This window comes from Merops nubicus, unplaced genomic scaffold (assembly GCF_000691845.1).
Source record: "Merops nubicus isolate BGI_N331 unplaced genomic scaffold, ASM69184v1 scaffold21761, whole genome shotgun sequence".
NCBI lineage: Eukaryota > Metazoa > Chordata > Aves > Coraciiformes > Meropidae > Merops > Merops nubicus.
Window position 1 is genome coordinate 1 of NW_008589327.1, and position 20,867 is coordinate 20,867.

The 20,867-nt window shown below is 36.6% G+C and overlaps 1 protein-coding gene across 1 annotated transcript; it reads right to left on the reverse strand.

The window, feature by feature from the left end:
- Positions 1-493: 493 nt before the first annotated feature.
- LOC103781857 (phosphatidylinositol 5-phosphate 4-kinase type-2 alpha) lies at positions 494-18,412 on the reverse strand (the record flags this gene model as incomplete). The annotated part of the gene is made up of 5 exons (XM_008949579.1): positions 494-597; positions 1,578-1,821; positions 6,304-6,417; positions 15,549-15,587; positions 18,266-18,412. Coding segments are annotated over 5 exons (648 nt in total), but the record flags the coding sequence as incomplete, so codon positions are not given.
- Positions 18,413-20,867: the final 2,455 nt, after the last annotated feature.

The following is a 20,867-nucleotide window of genomic DNA, read 5'->3' on the forward strand; positions in this document are numbered from 1 at the left end:
TATATATATATATATTTATGCTTAATTTTGCAATTTTTTTTTTTTTCAAGGAAGACTTGTGAAGTGAGCCACATTATATGCCGAGGAACTAACTTTCAACAAGCTGTACCAAATAATGAAATGACACCAGGGTCCTGCATCTGAAATAAGATTCACAACAGCTTTCACACTGCTGTATACTAATAAAAGTGTCTAGTGAACAGCTTTGTGTGCAAGAACATGGTGCATCATGCAAATTTAGGACAAAGTCCTAAAAAGTTATCTCACTAGAGCTCTTTATGGGTAAGAAAGCTATGTGTACATCTGAAAAGGGAGTTCTACTCTCAGTATGTAATGTGTAGCAATTTGTACTTCTGTGGTAGATATTAAGCTAGAAAACAAATTGAAAAAATTCTGATCTATTTCCCCTTTCTCTAGATTTCCTGAACTGTGCTGTATCAGTGCATTAAACAACAAAAATGCAGAAATGTAAATGAAATAAGAGGATACTTACCCCATGCTTTACTGTTTTTGCAGCATGGGCAGCTTTCTTTTTTGCATCATAATGAGTAAGAATGTCAATAATAGCCATAAAGTATACCTCCTTTCTAGGTGCATCTGCAAATGGCAAACACAGGGCAGTAAGAATGACTTTTGAGATATCTTAATGAGGAGTCCTCCTAACAAAAGAGACCTTATAAGGCTCAATCAGCAGCTAAGAGATGTTAATGTCAGTCAGAATCACAGATCTGCAAAGGCCACAGGCTCAAGCTGTCCTTAACTGGGAACTGGGAGTTTAACTGCACTCATATATAACGCAAAATCCCCTACATGTAAAACAAAATACCAGCATATAGAAATAAGCATTATTGCTCACTTAAAGTAATGTGGCTTTCATTTTCCTTTGTGGAAAACCTATGGAGTTTTATATGAAGAGTAATGTTTCTGTGTCAACAAACAAGACGATATTTTCTATATGAATAAAAACATGTACTTATATATATAAAAAAAGATAGCTTTCCTCTCTTTATCAGCCACAGGTAACTAGTTCTACTTAGTTTCACACATTAACATCATACTCAGTTTCAGGCTTCTTACACACTCCTTATGACTAGTTTCTTAGCTGGAACACAGAAATTGGGTATGAGTGTGCAGATTTTCAAATAGTAACCAAAAAAGTGAAATATAACTTGCAATGCTGCTTTTCTCAGTTTTTCTAGACTGTTTTTAACAGTGATATCTTATCTGCCAGGAAGAGAACACTTATAGATAGTACATTTCCTGAAAGCGGTGACAAAATTCAAGAATTAACAGAGAACTGCTGTATCTGAATTGCTAGGCTAATATACAAATTGATTTTGTAGTAGGTGAACTATTTGACCACATTCCCCCACACCACAATATTTAAGAAATGTTTGTAACATTGCAGAGCATTGTAGGTGTCTTCTGCTTTCTGCTGCACCAAAGAGAAAGTAATTTCCTCTTAGAGTGAATTTATACTTTGTACTTTCATTTTGCCTTTACGTGGTTGCAAAGACTTTAGGATTTTGGTGTGAGAATCAAAACATCTTAATGTAAAAATATTTATTACGGCTTACTTTCATGGGATTTTATTCCATAAACATCAATAGCTGGATCAAATTCCCCTGGAGCCAAAGGCAGTGAGCTGTTCAGTGTGTTTCCTGGACTGTCTGGAGGGGTTCCAATGGGGTGAGTCCCATCACTTTCACCTTCCTCTTCTCCATCATTCTCTTCACACTCTACTTCTTCCTGTTCAGCTCTTTCAACATCATGAATTCCAACCAGCAAGCTGTAGTCCATGAGTTTTAACTGAGCAAGAAACTAGAAAGTGATAATAAGCTATGTATCAATATCACTGAAAAATGTAGGCTCCACTTACAAACAGGAAAAGTTATACAAAGATGTCATGAGTTGATAAAAACAGGCACTTCTAAGAGAGAGCAAAAGGCAGGATTAAGTGATAAAGCCAGCAGAGAGATACTTGAACTTACTGATATGTAGGAACAGCACACAGGTCACTTGTGACTTATTAGAAAGCTGTAGCCCACTCTCACAAAATCCTCAGAGGAAAATACTTTTTCCTGCAGTGATGACTGCCACTCCTGTCTTGTGTTTCAGTTAGGACTATCCTGCCACCTCTCTGTGTCCAGACCAGCCTCTGTGCTACCAGACATGTGGTGTCCTACCATCTGCTCCCTCGCTCCCTGTTAAGCCTTAATAAAGAATTGTAAAAAAGTGTTTAAATATTGAAGCAATGGAATGTAGTGAAGTTTTACATCATGAAGACATGAAATGATGCTACATTCTTTTCACAGTGACAGGCTCACAATTCAAATCATGTAAGCAAAACATGAATGTGAATGGAAGGTTGGTTTTGAATAAAAACTGAGGATGGCAGTTTTAAGAAAGCTGAAATATGAATACACTTCATGTATAGATGAAGTGGTGTTTTAGCTGAGTAGAACAGGGTAAGGCAGAAAGCTAAGAGAGGATGATGGAAATGACGAAGGTATAAAAGTAGGAAGGTGGGTTAAACAGTTCAAGGGGGTCAGGGGTAGGCAGGGCAGAGCTGTGCTGCAGCTTAAAAGCAACACTGAGATTTTGAACTTGTAGAGCCCTTGCTTATAGCATGCAGCAAAGGAGGCTGAAAATACTAACTGTTTCAGTTTTGGAGACTAAATGCTTATAAAAAGGAAGTTAGAGCAGACCAGAGGATAAGATAAAGAGGAATCAGAGATAACAAAGTGACTGTAAACTCAAGTCCTAGAATAAATATTGTGAGATTGAGAACAGGCTTTAAGATTAAAAAAGAAATTAGCTTCTAATCATTCTAACATAATAAAGCAAAAGAGTCTTCACAAGACTAGAGATCTAAGTTTAAAGAGATGATGTACAACAATATACAAGAAAAACAGATAATATTGGTCAAAGGCGATGGAGTGGAAGGACTCCAGGCATATCATTAGGTACTTGATAAATACTGAGAGACATAGGAAAAAAGAATTACTAATAATCATACAAAAAAGCACAAAAGAGAACAGACTCTTGGGAGAAGTGTGAGCTGCAAATTAGGAGAGAACGGCTCCTGGGGAAAAAAGTGTGCTGCTGCTGCTGCTGCCAGCAAAAAGGCTTAGGGAGATGGAAAAGATAATCTGATTTAAAATGTAACAAATATCCTTATGTGCTTTTTGTCATTCGATGGAATGAGGAGGCAGGACAGTAGATGAGAGGACATCAAAACAGCAGTAATAGATATTTGTCTGAACAGAGGAAGTGGACTTAAGACTCCATTAGGAGAAGCAAAACTTACTTAATGACAAAAAAGAACAGATGTAAAGTCATATAGTTTAGAATACTACTATTTAAATATATATTTAAATACTGTGTGATAAGATAATCATATGCTAAGCGTTGTGCATTTCTTTTCATTGTACAAACTGTATACTATCAGTTATCTAACAAGGGCAGAAGAGCCAATAAAAGAAAAACAAGGTTAAAGAACAGCTTGCCTTTGTTAAAATCAGGTGCTAGATCACTTCACAGTAATAGTTTACATAGATATTTAACCATGCTCTGTATATATTTCAAAACCATAAAAAAACAGCATCTCAGGACATGATCTGGAATCTGCCATTAGATTCACAATCCAGTAAATTATGTAGAATTTAATTTAATTACTAATTTAAACATAATCCCCTTTCTGGAGTAATAAAGTATCTTTCACATACTTAAGATATTGTCTGCAACCTACTTACTGTAAAAGCATTGGTCAGCAGTACACATTAAAAAAGTACAGAATTTATTCCCTACAAGTGTAACTTTGGTAGAGCAGTTTTCCAGCACAAAGTTTTAAACATAAAATAAACACACATTGATATTTCATAAAATATTTATATTTTCATAATTACAATCACCATAAATTTCTCATTGTTACTATGATGAGAAATTAAATTTCCTCAAAAGCAAATTATCAGGTAAATTCTAAAGTTACAGTATCTTGTTTTGTGCAGTTAATGAGATATAGATCTGAGGAACAAGACAAGTCTATTGATAGAGCCATTTTGATATAAATCACATGAAATCACGGACATATTTTGCTATCAGATCTCTTCCAACAAGGAAAAAGGATTTTAGGCTTGGAGTATTAGGGCTGCAAAACATTGTGTTTAGTGACAATATTTTCAATTATGGAACCTAAAAGTCAAGCTGTGTGTACTAGTTAGCACAATATTCATTTTCTTTTATTTGCTGAACTGAATCAGTCATAAAAAAAATATTAAATTCACTTATCAACATTTTTCTATTGAGTATATGAAAGACTACATTAAGATAATGAGTCCAACCAGTGTATACAAATTACAGAAGCACTCTACTGTTGTGTCTCTAAGGAAGACTTAAAACTGGAATATCATATATATCACATCATATTATATATCATATTGCAGAATCATAGCATGGTTTGGGTTGGAAGGGACCTTTTAAGGTCATCTAGCCCAAGCTGCCTGACGTGGGCAGGGACACCTTCCACTAGACCAGGGTGTTCAAAGCCCCGGCCAACCTGGTCTTGAGCACTTTCAGAGACAGCACATCCACCACTTCTCTGGGCAACCCATTCCAGTGTCTCACCAGCCCCACAGGAGAGAATTTCTTCCTAATATCTAATCTAAATCTACCCTCTTTCAGTCTGAAACTGTCACCAGAGTCCCTGATAAAGAGTCCCCCCCTATCTTTCTTGTAGGCCCCCTTTAAGTACTGGAAGGCTGCTGTGAGTTCTCCCCAGAGCCCTCTCTTCTCCAGGCTGAACAACCCCAACTGTCTCAGCCTGTCCTCACAGGGGGCTCCAGCCCTCTGGTCATCTTTGTGGCCCTCCTCCTGTGGATCCTCTCAAGTAGCTCCACATCTTTCTTAGGCTGGGGGGCCCCAGACCTGAAGACATTACTCCAGGTGGGGTCTCATGAAAGTGGAATAGAAGGGGAGAATCACCTCTCTTGACCTCCTGGCCATGCTTCCTTTGCTGTAGCCCAGAATGTGACTGGCTTTCTGGGTCGAAAGTGCATGTTGTTGGCTCATATTCCGTTTTTCCTTCTCTGCAGGGCTGCTTTCAATCCACTCATCTGCCAGTTTGTATTTGTGCTAGTGATTGCCCTGACCCAGATGCACTTGGCCTTGTTGAACCTCATGAGGTTGGCATGGGCGCACCTCTCAAGCCTGTCAGGGTCTCTCTGGATGGCATCCTTCCCCTCCAGCATGCTGACTGCACCACACAGCCTGGTGTCATTGGCAGACTTGCTGAGGGTGCACTCAATCCCACTGCCCATGTTGCTGACAAAGATGTTAAACAGCACCACTCCCAGTACTAACCCCTGGGGAATACCACTCATCATTGGTCTCCACTAAGGCATTGAGCTGTTGATTGCAACTCTTTGAGTGCAACCAGACAATTCCTTATCCACCAAGCGGTGAATCTATCAAATCCATGTCTCTTGAATTTAGAGACAAGGATGTCATGCAAGATAGCATCAAACGTTTTGCACAAGTCCAGGTGAATGATGTCAGTTGCTCTTCCCTTATCCACCAATGTTGTGACCTTGTCATAGGCCACCAAATTTGTCAGGCATGATTTGCCCTTAGCGAAGCCATGTTGGCTGTCATCAATCACATCTGTTTTTTTCATATTTTCCAAGAAGATCTGCTCCATGATCTTGCCAGGCACAGAGGTGAAACTGACTGGCCCATAGTTCCTTGGATCCCTCTTAAAAATGGTGGTTATATTTCCCCTTTTCCAGTCAGCAGGGATTTCACCAGACTGCCATGCAGCAGGAACTTCACTGGATACCATGATTTCTAAAATATAATGGATAGTGGGTAATATGAAACAAATAGAACAGGCATGGCAGTGACTGGGGATGCTACATTCTCTGTTATGGACTACAGTCTGTTTATGGCCTCAGCTGTGGCGTACCTCCACCTGTAAAATACAGCTGAAAATACTCACCTCTCTTGGGGGTATTTGGAATTATTAGGGTTGTAAAGTGCTTGAGTACTAGGTAGTACAATCATTTTAACATCACATCATTAAGGCAGGGACAATGTATGACAACCAGATATAGCAGCAAGCCATTTATCGCACCAGCAAAAGCTGTGATAAGCTACTGAAAATTTAAATTGTGTTTCATTTAAAACAGACAGTGCTTAGTCTTATAAACACGAGTCTTCATTAATGAATCACAAGTATGATTTCCTGAGACAACTCTAATTTGCCACACATTTTTATCGCAAAATATTTAACAAGCACCTTCTTACCTCAACATCCTTTTTGAGTTTCTCAAGGAACATCTTTTTGTTATTCTCATCAATATGAATCTTTTGGCCATCGTTAATAAAATCATTGTCTTTGAACGTCGGCAGCTCTTTGGCCTAAAATAAACCAAAACTCCTGTAAGAGTGGGATCACAAAGAGAAGTGTGATGAAGCTGTTGGCTCGGTGTGGCCTCCATGCTGGCAGTGGCACCTCCGTAGCTCCCCTGTGCCCGAGAAGGCACCACCACGATGCCTCTCAGGGGAAGCAGAGGCACCTCCATCGCACGCAGCTCTCTGCACCCACAGAGTCACCTCCTTAGTTTATTCCTCCTGTAAATGCCCTAGAAGGTATATGTTTAATGGTGTGCAGCAAATGCAGTGAAGAGAAAATCTCTGACTCAAAACATACTTTGCATTGAACCTTAAATTGCATCAAGCTTCTTCCAAGATGTCGTTTGTCAAAATGACTGGCAATAAGTCAAGACACAGTTTATACCTCATAACAAAGTGTTTGCATCAGATGTTTTAGGTGAAGTCAGACTGGATTGCATTTTACATAGCTACTGTGAATGTTTGTAAGTGCTGCTCTGAGTGTTTTTATGTTACAGTGCAAGTAATTGTTTGAAAGCATCAACTGAACATGAAATAGAAATGCTGCTTAGGAAGTGACAAATGCCAGCAAAGACCACTGCCTTTTAAACACAAAATTAAATATTCTTTATGTTGGAGCATTAGGGGATTATCTTCATCTTTAACTATCCCATGAAGTGATTTGCAACAGCATTAAGGAAAGCCAGATAAGAGTAACCACTGGATTCAGTACTAAGACCCTTCAAACAGGTTCTTATTTGCAAAATTTTTTTCTTATTTTCAAAGGGCAATGAATGGAAGTTTACTTTAAAAACCCCAACAAGTCAACAAACAAAAGAGCAGTTCCTTCAGAGTACTGGCCAAGAAAACTAGAAGTAATAGTAGCTTCTGCAATCAGAGCCTTTAAAAAAACTGTCCTCCTAATAGCAATTAACAGCCCTTCTCCATGCCTAACATTTTTAATCAACCATAAGAAGAAAAGTGTTTCTTTACAAAGAAAATGTTGCAAAACAACCATGTGCTGCAACCCACAATGACAAAAGATCTAATGGGTACTCTGAATAAAATAAATTCCACTTAATCTGTAAGTTCTTCCACTAGGAATACAAGGCAGCTAACATCACCCTACTGGAATGTCCTCCATAAGTTTAGATGAGATGGAGATATAACCATTCATCCATCCCAGACTCCTCCTGTGGGGCAGTCATCCTGCAGTGCTCTGCTGCTTTACTTAAAGATGATGTTAAACACTTCTTGACGCTCACAGTGAACTGTTCACTACAATATGACAGCACAGCATGCATCAATTTTATTTCTGGCCTACTCAGAAAGTAATTTAGGAAGAAAAGGAGTAGGGGAAACATCAAATAAGCATTCCAGAATAACAGCTGTAGAAACTGTCATACACAATTGAGCAAACCACCCTATGAAAAGGGCTAATTCTCAGAGGCGGAACTGTGGATCCAGGGATGTTGCCAACACCAGAAGATGGAATCCAGCAAGTGGGATGCTTAAGAATGGAACGGAGTTTTAGATTAATTAATTAAAGACAAAAGAACAATGAAAAGAATGCAGGAAACCAAGCTCCCTTCTTTCCTAGCCCAGATTCACTAAGAAAAAAAAAACAACCAACCAATCTCAGATTATTTTTCTACCTAGTACATCCAAGTTATTTATTAAGCCAGGCAGAGGTTAAATGAAACAAACCCATTAACACTGAAATCCCTTCCCCATTAATGTTGTTTAAAGCTGGGTGGTGAGTAAAGAGGAAGGATGTGCTTGTGGTTAAGATTCTGAGATGTGAGTTCATCTCTAGGCTCTGCCATAGACTTCCTGCATAGCACAGTGGCAGCCAGTCCCACCCAGCAGGTGGTGGGAGGGGGAACGTGGTTCTCCACTGAAGACAGCCCTATCTTCAGTAAATATAAACTGAAATTAAAAGCAGTGTCTTTTTTTTGAAAGATGCTAGAGGTGGTAAGCCAGTTGTGCAGGTGCTGTACTCCACTTAAACCTTACCTCTAAGCTATTTTTAATAAAATTGAGCTGGCAAAGCAACCCAGCCATGTGTCTTGCCTGCCATCACAAGACCCAAGGGGTGCTCCCAAGGACATTCAGGGCAATGAATCAGCTCTCCCCCAAAAAAAAGACTTTTCACTGTCTGTGTGCAGGCTCCCCCAATCCTCAGTAATCACTCTGAGGATTTTTATCTGAGAAAATTTTTCTTCACCCAAATGCCTGTAACTGAAGACTTGGCAAGTGCAGAACTGTGTAAGTTAAAAACCAGTACTAAGGTATGTGAAGAAAAAAGAAGAAAAAGCAGTGAGTCCCATATAAGAAACTGAAGCTAAAACGCTATGTGCCAGCAGCTGCCCTCATCACATTATATGTATGATGCCTCCCAGCCTATTATCTTCCCTCTTTCTAGGTGTTATTAAACAAAGCTTTTTTTTTTTTTTCCTCTGTGCTAGGCAATATCATTCCCCCTATTTATTTAAAGCTGAATAGCCCCAGGATACTGTTGCAGTCCCAAATATTACTAATGACAGCCAGCACAAGTAGTGACTTTAGGAGTACTTTAACTGAAATTCATGTCTTAGAATTGATTTGTGGATTTAAGAATTAAAACCTATGAAATATGCAACTATGAGGGGCTTTCAGAGTTATTTAAAATTAATAATATATATGTGTTCATGTTGAAAAATCCTAATACGCACATTTTCTTCTTATGTACAGAAATAAATACATACAAAGCAAACCACACTGTGGCAGTTCAAAACACTATCTGCATGAAAAACTTCAGACTTCGCTGTAATGAAATAATTGATATGGTAAATATTTAATGGAGTCTCAAATATTTTCAATGAAGCAAAATCCTTGTTGGAAAAAGATTCTCCCAGAATGTAATTCATTATAATGAACATATTACTATCATTAAAGAATTAAATATTTTAAGAGCTACACAGGAGATGAACATCTAACTACTTCCACTAAATTAATAATAGATTTTCTTTCTGAACTATCTCCATCATTTTTAACCTGCTACTTAAAGATGCAAGAAAGGCATAATAGATTTTTTACAAATATGACATTTATTTATGAAAAAATGCACATTATAGTGATACTTCAGGGGGTTTGCATTCCAAAGTGTGTTATGGTCACAGAGAACTTTTATGGCAGGAAGATTTCACTGCCTTTGAAAAAGCTGAGAAGCAATAAAGATTTCTTTGACTAAGATGACAGAATGTGTGAAGCCTGATTCAAAAACTAAAATTACGGTGAAAAAGCCCACTGACATTGTTTTGGGGAAAAAAAAAAAATCTTGAAAGGTAAGAACCAGGAGAAATTTTACTTCTATATGAACATGGAAATAGTTGTTGCAGATTTCTTAACACATTTTAATTCAACAGCCTATCTTAACATGTTGAAATTCATATTAGCAATTATTTTTTCCTCAAAAATGTTTTTTAGTGTATCATGACCAAAAATAATGATCATGACTAACATTAGTGCTGACATTTTGGAAAAAGCTTGCTAAACCAGCTGTAGCACTGTGAAGTTTCATAAGTAGTCTTGGACTGAAAAAAGGAAAAAGAAAAAAGGAAAAAGACTAGTTTGCTTCACAACCTGGCAGCAATTTCTGACCTAAGAAAGTCAAAGACTAGGCTGTAGGAGAAATGTTGCACAGAAGTCTAAATTGTTTGTTTGGAACTAGCCACAAGTCGTATTAGTCACATAGCTAACCACGGCAAAATCTGGTTTACAGCTGACAACTTTTGAAAATGGTATAAAACACCTGCCAAGAGTGAAGTTTCACACTCTGGGCTTCTTCTCACAGTGATTGGCTCACATAAACCTCTTAAAAAAACCCCAGTAAGTTAAACTAGATTGGCTGGGGTGACCAGCATTGGTGGAAGTCAGTATTTTTGAAAAAAGGATATAACAGTAAATACAGTTTGCAGTTTGGCACATGCGGTTTTGAACTGAATCAAAAGTCGGGAGTCACTAGATCTACAAGATGGAAGAGTAACTAGAGTTTTCTTTGGAAGGCTGAAGATTGCAGCTTCTTCCTTCCAGTAGCTATGGGAGCCGAGTCCAAACTTCTGTTGCACAAATTGCCTTGTTCTAGACAGGGGTTTCTACCCAGACAAGGGTCTGCAGCTTCACTTGGTATCACAGGACTGTAAATGGCAATGGAAATAGAGCTGTAGCCCCAAAATGGGGTTGAGAGGGAACACTGGAATAGTTTTAGCCAGTATAACAGGCACTTTTGTAGGACAAAAAGAATTGTGCAGGTCATTGCAGATGCACTGGAAATTTGGGCGTGCACCCAAATGGTAACTATACATCTTTTCAACACTCAGGGAAATGCATCCAGAATTACCCCTAGAGTTAATGTCTTCCTGCTGCAAAATGAGCACATGGCATATAAAATGCAAGACAAACTTCCCCCTCAATTTTTTTTTTGTTCTATTAACACACAGAAAACAGACTTTTAAACAACAACAACAAAAAAGCCCAAACAACACAAGGCAAACTAGTGATTTGTTCTGAAAAATGATAATGAGGCTGGTATCTTGTGAAGGCTAGATGCTGAAATAGGAATCTGAACTTTGAATGCCTATTCCTATCTTTGTGATGTATTGTAATGTGATGTTTTGAAAGCTGTAATCTCTGCACATGTACCCCAAGATTCATTTCACGGAGAAAACTAAGCATGCTTCACGTTTGTTGTGTGAGATAGGTAAAACTTCATTCAGGGTAGATCATCTCAAAATCTGACCTGTTTTTTCCTGCTATTTTAAAATTGTTAATTTCAGAACAGCATTTTTTTGACTTCTCTTAGTGATTTCAGTCTACACCTACTGACATCAAACAAAAAGAGCTAATTTAAAACTGAATAATCTTGTTGCTATGCTCCTATACTAAAATCCTTCTTTAGTTATAATCGTCCTCTCAGAAATCAGTTATTATATGTTGTAATCTTTAGAGTAGAAAGTAAAGCTAAGAACTTGTTACCTCTAGCAGCATCTTCCAACCTAATTATCAGAGCTATGTATTTTGCACACAGTTTGACTAAGATGTAATACAGCTGTCAACTAGGGCAATTTTTTTCCAAAAAGGAATTTGAATAGAAAATCCTTTGTTCAGATGTATTTACTGTAATTTTTATGCATTTATGCTTATTAATGAAACAACGGAAGTTGGCAATGCAACCAGTTTTATATTAATTTAAAAAAACGCAATAATCTCTGAAAGTGCTCCAGAAAGACGAAATATGGTGAGCTCCAGTTCACTCAGGTTTTATTTTTTTTATTCAAATTTCCTTTTGAGTTGCTCACCCATTTTAAGTACAATCCAACTCAGTTGTAACTGCTAATTTGATGTTTTACTGCAAGTAAAGAATCACTGTGAGCAAAAACACCACCAGGGTGTTCTGCAGTATCCTTGTTTCACTTAAGAGGGCAAAATTGTTCAGGGAATGAATAGAAGATGCCCACTATTAAAATAATAAAAATTAAAGAAAAAGATAACTGAAGCCTAAAAATAATAAAGGAGCAGCTGTCAGAATCTGACAACTGTTGAAACATATGGTTCTTTTAAAATTCAAGACATCTGTAAGTGCATGTTATGATGTTTGTTGCCAAGAAAGTGCTGTTTTTATTATTAAAAAATATCACTTATAACACAAATGAGAGAAATTGTGAGCTAAGGTGAAATCTAAGGGATGGAGCTTGTCTCTGCAATGATTATCACAAAATATTGAAATGACAGTTTCAGAACTTTTTGTCAATATGTTAGGATATTAAACAGTTGAAGACAGTCAAACAGGAGATAAACTGAAAACAGGTCAGAGAAGTAACATGCTCAGTCATTCCAGCCAGCTTTTCTTCCTAAAAACTGACACACTGTTTATTTAAAAAAATTTAATACTAATACCTATTTTAGACCACAAAACTGAAGTAGAAAGAGACTTCTTTTCCGCTGATTTCTTTTATGATCCATAAAATCTTTCAGTGGAATTCTATCTTCTTTATTAACTGAGTAAATAACAAGAGTAGTGCAATAGGAAAAAGAGACAAGAACATAATAATATCAGCCAACTTTGCCATTTCAAAGTAATTTATCTAAAATTTGCAGTCTGCACTATAATGTGACTGAAAGACTTGCTATTCTGTTTTCCAACTTCTGCAGCTTTAAAAGAAGCTAACATGTTATGCTTAATATTCTGAAAACCATTTGATTACTTGAATATTGGCAGTTGAAATTAGATATGAATTCCTTAAAAGCCTATTTAAAAACTACCGCATTGCCAGACACTTGAGCTGTACATTTTAGCACCAAAAGCTTCCTGTCTTTCATTACTTTTCTGTTTTTCAGATGTGACTAGCAGTGGATAACTTTATAATAGGTAATTAAATAATGCTACCATTAACCAAAATGCTATTATTATTAATGTCATTTCAGGGTGATATTAATAAATTGATGACTTAACTTGCCTCTGGCTAAATATTAGCTAATAAGTTACTACGCTAGCTAAGTATTTGAGATTGTCTGGTTTTGTTTAATCATTCAGAGCAATTTCTTCTAACACATGAGATGCCAAAATCTCTTTGGAGCATTTGCTAAAATGTTAAAAACATATTATAGGGCTCTCACTTGCCAGTTAGGATTAAGGGACCATTTAGATACTTCTGTCAACATAGTCCTCAAAGGTCCTGAAATTAGTGCTGCATGTGCAGAGATACATCTCATAATAGCAGGTCTTCAGCACTGCTCAAGAGTTTCGAAACCAAGTTTTCCTGTCTGTTTGGATAAAAGCACAACCTTCTTTTTATTTCGGCTTAAAAACTGTGCATTAGAAACACTTGAGTAGTTTAGGTGAGTAACCACTGCCGTTCTGGTGCCTGTTGCAGGAGATTCAGATTGCAGTGATGATGAATATTCTGAACAACTACAATACAGACACACAGCATTGTATTCTTTTCACCCTTTCAAATCAAGCAGCAGACTCCAAAATTTAGACAAAAAACATGTAACAATTAAAATAGTTTTCATTTGCTTAATTCCCTGAAAGTCTTTCTTAAAATGTTTGTAAAATGTTGTTCCCTCTATAAACTTTAGAAGTCTATCCAGTTACTTTCCTATCTTAGCAATGTTTGTTCTGATTGCTAGGTTGTGGCTTCCCTGCTGCTCTGCACTGGTGTTTGAGGGGAACGATGAGTACCAGAAAGCTGTTGTAACAGCCTCAGACTGCTTGCAACAGCAATAAGCTTAGTGCAGTTCTGTCTCCAAGAAATCAAATTCCTTTGTAAACAAAATACTATGTGAGATTTAAACTAGCAGAAGAAGAATTTGGGGAACGAGTTTTTTTTTTTTTTCATATTTCTTTCATAGAAGTACTCAAAGTAAAGGGGGAGGTTATAGATGTGTTGATAGAAATTTTTGTTATTGGCCTTACTGAAGTTCTGATTTCACATTAGAGAATAATTGTTGTATACAGTTATACAGAACTACACAACTTTGTTTCAACTTAGCTGTAATCAACTTCAATAGTAATTTTGCCATGAACTTACATGAAAACAAAATTAAGGCACTGTTTCTTGGAAGTTCTTACTCAACAAATTAACTACAGTATGTGTGTACTATTATTAATATACTTATTATGTATAAGACATATTCCTAAAACTGCTCAAAATCACTGCACTAAATATCTGTATAGCATCAGCTGAATATGCATACTATTGTTAAATTACACATTACTACTCCAAGCATTAACGTTGCAACCTGAAGTAGTCCCATCCCAGTAATTTGCCTACCTCACTTCTATCAGATTACTTTAGTACCACCAGCAGAGGTTTTCACTCACAGTAGGTATCATTTGCAAGACCCTGAGGGGTTAATCCCTCTGCTTTAAAAACCACTAGAGTTGTGTTCTGAACAAGAACAAAAATAGACTACAAGGAAAGAACAGAGACCATTCAAGACACAATCTTGAGGGCCTGATACAGCAAAAGAAAGATAATGGTGACTATTGTAACTGCAGTTGGCATTTGGGACACAGTAGTTGCCTAATGCTCAAAGAACTGCAAGTGTTCATCATACCTTAGGACAAAGAAGAAAAACTTTGTATGGTTTTTCATGCAGCAAGAACTATAGGATTGACAGCTGCTGCATGTCCCTCACTCCTTGGTGCAGTTGTGTGGTCTGTAGAAGACTCTGAGGGGCAGGTAGGGTACAACTAACACTTAGGAGAAAAACAAGTGATCTGAATGGAATTTGGGGACAGTGTGAAATTAAGTCTTTTAAATGAACTGCTGAATGATCTTATGCTAATTCAGAAGGAATGTGCTTGGAAACATTTAGAAAACAAGGGTCATTGGTCCCTAGACTTCCCAAATTTGGAAATCTAAGTAGTCTTAGATGATGGAGACTACGTTCCACCTTCAATTATCTGTAGAGACTCTAGACAAATCTCTTCTAAAGTGCCATCAAGGCTATTTCACTGAAAACTCAGATAGCTGTTGATTTTGAGAACCTTAAATTTTCCAAATGAACTGAAGTTGGAGATGGAGAAAAACAAAGTGATCAAATTCCTTCCAGAGCAAAGTTTCAATCCAGAATTTGAGTGAGACTGTCTCTTATTATAGCTACATGTACATCTAAATCTGCCAGTTTGCTTGTTTGTATGAGCTTTACAAACCCAAAGGTTCTCACAATTCAAGGTTTGGTTTATCTTTGCATTCACTTCAGAAGGGGTGCCACATCACATCATTCCATTAGCTGACATGAAGTATCCATTAATCTCAATATTAAAGAGCAAGAGAAAGAAGATGAAGAAGCAAGAGGGAAGAGAAGAAAGTCCTGATGTTTTCCTACCACAGGGCAGGCCCTGAAGAAATTAAGAGGAGAAGAGAAAAAAGAAAAAGGAGGAGGTAGAGGACTGGCTCACTTACCTCTGAAATCTCAACACCATTGCAAACTGATATGCAAAGGTCTGCAGAAAATAGAGGAAAGATAAAGGAGGGAATAAGGCAGAACTCAGGAGGGGAGAATATGACAGAAAAATAAAGAAAAGGGGCAGAACAGCACTGGTTATGTTTGTCCTGAGACTAGCTAGCAGGTTAGATAACTGAAAGAGAAACAGAAATGCACCATACCTTTTCTTTGTCACTGGCTTCTCGAGCCACAGTAGAGCCCTGAAACAGAAAAAATGGATCTAAAAATGTGCATATGTCAGAAACTAGTTTGAAAATGTTACGATAACAGGTCAAAAAGTGGATGAACTGCATCCTCCTGAACTTGAGAGCTGCTTTGAAGAAAGCTGATATAGTAGGTAGAATGCCCAGGGCTGCTGAACTGCTGCAATCACTTGAAGAAGATATATCATGAGAGAAGAAAGATGGATTAAATCCTCAAATATTCTATATCTATTGTCCTCCTGACTGCTGGAGATTCTTCCTTGCATCTCTTTCTCATTTTGAGACTATCATCCTGGAAGTTCAGTTTGCTTGGCAGACTTCTCACCTTTTTGTGTGCATTTAACTGTATGGTTATGGAATAGCCTATTTTATATACCTATCTGGACATATGTAATACACATTTGAAAAAGATGTCACAAAATATAAACACATAAAAATATTTAAAAGATCACAAAGTACAAACAAGAACAAAGCACCTCAGAGCACCATGAAGTCAAAAGAAGAGATGAGACCAGCTGTGAACTCATAAGATTTACAGTGCTTGTCAAAGACATTTTTGATTATTATTATTTTTTAAAATGTATTTTTTAGCTTAAAATTAGTAGGCAATATGGTGCTTTCTGAATAAGCTGGAGGTGACAAAAAAAAAAAAATCTGTATATATTTCCTTGCAAATTTCTTGGCGCAGGACCACACCTTTAAGTACCCAGTGTTTGTTTATCACATAATGGCACTGCAAGAAATCGCAACTACAAACGTGATAATTGGACACTGAAGGATGGGTAAGTTAGCTCTATGGCTTGTTGGAAGGTGTCCGTTGTGTGAAGAAGTGCTGGAGTGGAATCACACCAGTTTAAAGAACATGAAGATTCCCGACCACATCTTTTTATACCATGTGTTATTGTGTTTGGAGAAAGAAGCTTAGAAAACTTAGAAAGGATGGAGAAAAGAGATAAATGGGACAGTAGGTCTTAGTTATTTTGTATGGTCCAGCGAGCAGGGATTTCATTGCATTATATCATTAACTGATAATAATAATGGTAGAAGTCTGACGTTTTGGTTTACTGATGATACACCTTTTATGTTGTATTCTGTGCTCCAGCAGACTGCTCCAACAGACTATTTGGCCTGAAAAAAAAGATCAGCTGAAAACTGAACAGGAGGAAAGAAAGTAGATTTACCATAGTAAAGATCAGCGAGATTGCCAAATTTGACATGGAAGTGATTTGATTAAAATGCCTCAGTGGCCAGAAAAATACCTTTGAAATCCTATGCTGATCTGTGGTCTCTTTTTCTTAGTATCTACACAGATAGAGACCTGTGCTACAAGTGAGCTTTAAGCTGGTGTCAAAAATATTCATCTATGAAAAAGGACTCTGAACCTACAACCACAGATGCTGTAGCAATGAAAAGCAAGAAAAAGTGATTTATAATATATGCACCGTCACTATATATCTGCTCAGTGAAGGATTTTGTTTTGAAGAATAATAGGATATTAATGTTAAATTTAAATTTAAACAGCAAGGGAAGTTTATCTTTAAAGCAATTCTATCCTGCTGGACAAACTGAGTATATAAGCATTCATGGAGGTAAATAATAGCAAGAGATATTGACATCAATGCTAAGATGGTATTGTATACAATTTATGTTTCTTTCTGTTGTGCTTTCATTCCTTTTTTAAATGCATCTGGACATTACAATGTTCTAAAACACATAACAGTTTGTTCGAATAAAAAAAAATATATCTTTCTTGGGTAAGCTCTGCTGTCAATGATACTAAATACCAAAAAAAGTCAGTTGTTGACAATCTGGAAATCGGTTCTCATAAAACGTGTTCAGTCAACTATCTAACCAACTGCTAGGTAGGTACTGGACAGTAGGAAAGGATGTGCAGTACACAGCATTACAAATTTCTTAATACAGAATGCTAAATAAACATCTTAAAACAGGTTCACAGATGCATTTAGTGGCTCAACACATAGAAATAAAATGTATTAGAAAGAAATAGGTTTCTAAGGGGAGACTTCAAGAAGGAAATTAAAATACAATCCCTTAGACAGGAAGACTAAGACTATATTCTGGGCACTTGTAAGCACTGTATATTAACTATTGGCAAAATCACAATGAGCAGATAAACCTGAAACAAAACTAAAACAGCTTACAATAGAAGGAGCAGAAAAGTTGTTTTGGTTTAAGAACATTCCCTTTTTACTTGAAGTATTTAAAAAATATAGAGTGAAATATGAAGCTTTTGTAGTAGTGATGTACTTTGTTAGTAGTATTTTTTAGTTTAAATGATGATGATATTTAGTTTTTATAAAAGCCCTCTGAAGAGTCAGCTGTAGCTTTCCATAGTGCTGATAAAAACCTACAGGAAGTAAAATGATTACTGTACTTGTATGAAGGGTTTTAAATGTAACTAATGGTTAAAGGCAACAAACATAGTTTGTTTAATTGCTTCATTTAAAAAATGCACAATACAACCAATCTGTATGATTTCTATAAAAGCTCTCAGTTTCGCTAAACCTAGATGCAGAAGTAAACCAGTAAATGCTGGCTCTTACATAACACAAACAGAAATCAAAATTCTGAGCAATATTCAAGCATCAGCATAATATAACACAGTAAGATTTTCTGCTACTTTGTCAATTATTTCATCGGCAGTTCTTTCTCACCTTTAAATCATATTTTCTATAAACAGATAAACGATGGCTGAACACATTTCTTGTAACAATCATATATACTTCAACTCCATCGACAGTAAGCCGGTACATGCCCAAAAACTGTGGAAGAAGTGTATTCCCATGACACTCCACAATAAACTGCAAAGGCAAAAGAAAAAAACAGAAATTAGGATAAATATGTATTATATAAATATATATTTATACATTTTTGAAGATAAGCCACCCAGAAACAACATATTTATTTGCTAAGTATATATTTGAATGGAAAAAAAAAAAAAAACCAAAACCCAAATTGTGCCAAAACAAACTAATTCATCAGGATGTTATCCTGCTTTTAGGCCAGTGTTTAAAAATTAAAATCTTGAAATGCTTAACTTGGAGCTTTTGACTTCTATAACAACCTCATAGAAAGAGCAGGCTCCATTTGACAGACTTTTCCACTTTTATGGTCCAAAAAGCACATCTACTTCAGGTAACATTTGGTACTGATTAAAAAAAAAAAAAAAAAAAAGAGATAGTCTTTTGAACCTTACACTCCTGTAGTTTGTACTGTGTTGTCCCAGATTATATTTAACTTGTATGTTTCTCTGTTCTCAGTATTTATTATGATGAACATTTATGGTACTGTCAACAGCAATGGATATTATTTATTATCACTAACTTTCTACTAGTTCACATGTGATGGTTGGATTTCAGGGTCAACAGAGTTGCGCAGTGAAGTGCAAGATTCTTGTATTTTTTTATTTATGAATCATTATGTTTCCTGAAGGTCACCATATTCCATTATATATGGGCTACTAACCTTGAAAAGACTTGGCACCTGCTCCTGAAACCCTTTTTTTTTTTTTTTCTTTTTTCCCCCCCACTACTTGCCTTACAATAGTTTGAATTTCTATTGGAAAGACTGCTCGAGGAGGTAGAAAAAGTACATGATGATAAGAACTACTGAAGAATAAATATTTATTCACAGAATTAAAATGCCCATACTATATTAATCCTAAAACAAATCCAAACACATACACTCTTATTTTGTGGAACCAAGGAAAAGTTAAGCCACAATGGTGCAAACCAGAAAAGGACCCACCAACTTTTCTTGTCTCAAACAGAACTTGGAGAAACTTAAAAAAAAAAAAAAAAAAAAAAAAAAAAACAACAACAAAAAAAAATACAAAAAATCTCTTGAAAAAACAAGCCACAAAAAGAAATACGAAAACTATGCTGTTTCTTTTGTGCCAAATCAACCTGGTTATTTGAAACAAATTATTCTAAAATACAGGAGATTTTAGAACAAATTAACTGAATAATCCATTTGAACAGTTTAACAAAGGAAGGTAGCATTTGATAACAAATAACATAACAAAGCTCTTGAGAGCCCTGAAGATTTTGCAATTTTGGGCTCCGCTGCTAATTTAAAAGGAATTTCTCTCACTGACTTCATACTGGACTCTGCACATACCACATAGAGACTTCTCTTTTCTAAATATCAAAATAAAAAAGATTTAAGAGTCGTGAAAACAATCCTGTCTGGCACGAAACAAAGAGAATGAACAACGACGATACAAACTGTTGACTGTGAACTGAACATAATTTTGACTAACAACTCTGACACGAGCTCTGCTGAATCTTGCTGGCACAGTCTGTGCTGTAACACTCCTTTCTGTCTGCCCTGTAGCTGTGACGGAGGTTAGAAGCGCTGAGAACATGTGGTCGTGATGCAGTTGTGCCACTCCACAGCAAAGGATTTTTAAGCTCCATCTGCCTACGAATGGGCAAAACATCTTAAGCCACTTCAGAGGCTCAAGGAACACAAATCAGAACCTTCGGAAGAATATATGATTCTGTGCCCCAAAATACAAAGAATTTTTAAAGTAAAAGGTCAGAAAAGCAATGTCAGCCCTGAATAGTGCACAAAGATCAACCAGTTTGTACCCGAGAAGACTTCTGTGTTGGATAAATGCAGAGCTTTTAGGTTGGAGTTCTTGAATTGAAGGAATTTCAATCATAGGGCTGTTATCCACCTCACAAAGCAGTTATAACGTGTTACAGGATACACAGTTCAGTTTGATCATCATTAGTTTCTCTTAGAGATCCAATCATAGACTGAATTGAGAACTATTAATGCTGAGGTTATAGAAAACTTGTTTAAAATACTAATCCCTGTTAGTCAAACTACATTGATTTTTTTTGTTATAAACATCAAGTACTTGGCATATATCCTCAAGATAAATTATTTTCTAATGTTTTATGTAAGGTAGGAAGGGTTGTTCTTATAAAACATTTACTGAGCAATTTCTTCTCTACAATGATTAAGTTCTGCAAGGATGATAAAAATGCATCTAGCTTCCAAGAAGAGTTTAGTGGCACAGAACTTCAGGACACTCAACTTTTTAATCTTACAGCTCTTAACTACAGAATTTGAATGAAAATAAATACTGTTACTCCAGTTTTCCATTTGGGGATCTGAGATGCAGAAATCTGATCACACAGAGCTTGTGCCACTTGAAGGAAAAGCAGCTAGGCATCTTGAGTACCAGACTAATAACCCTCTGCCTTTCCTCTCAGCTCCTAGAATCATAGAATCATAAGGGTTGGA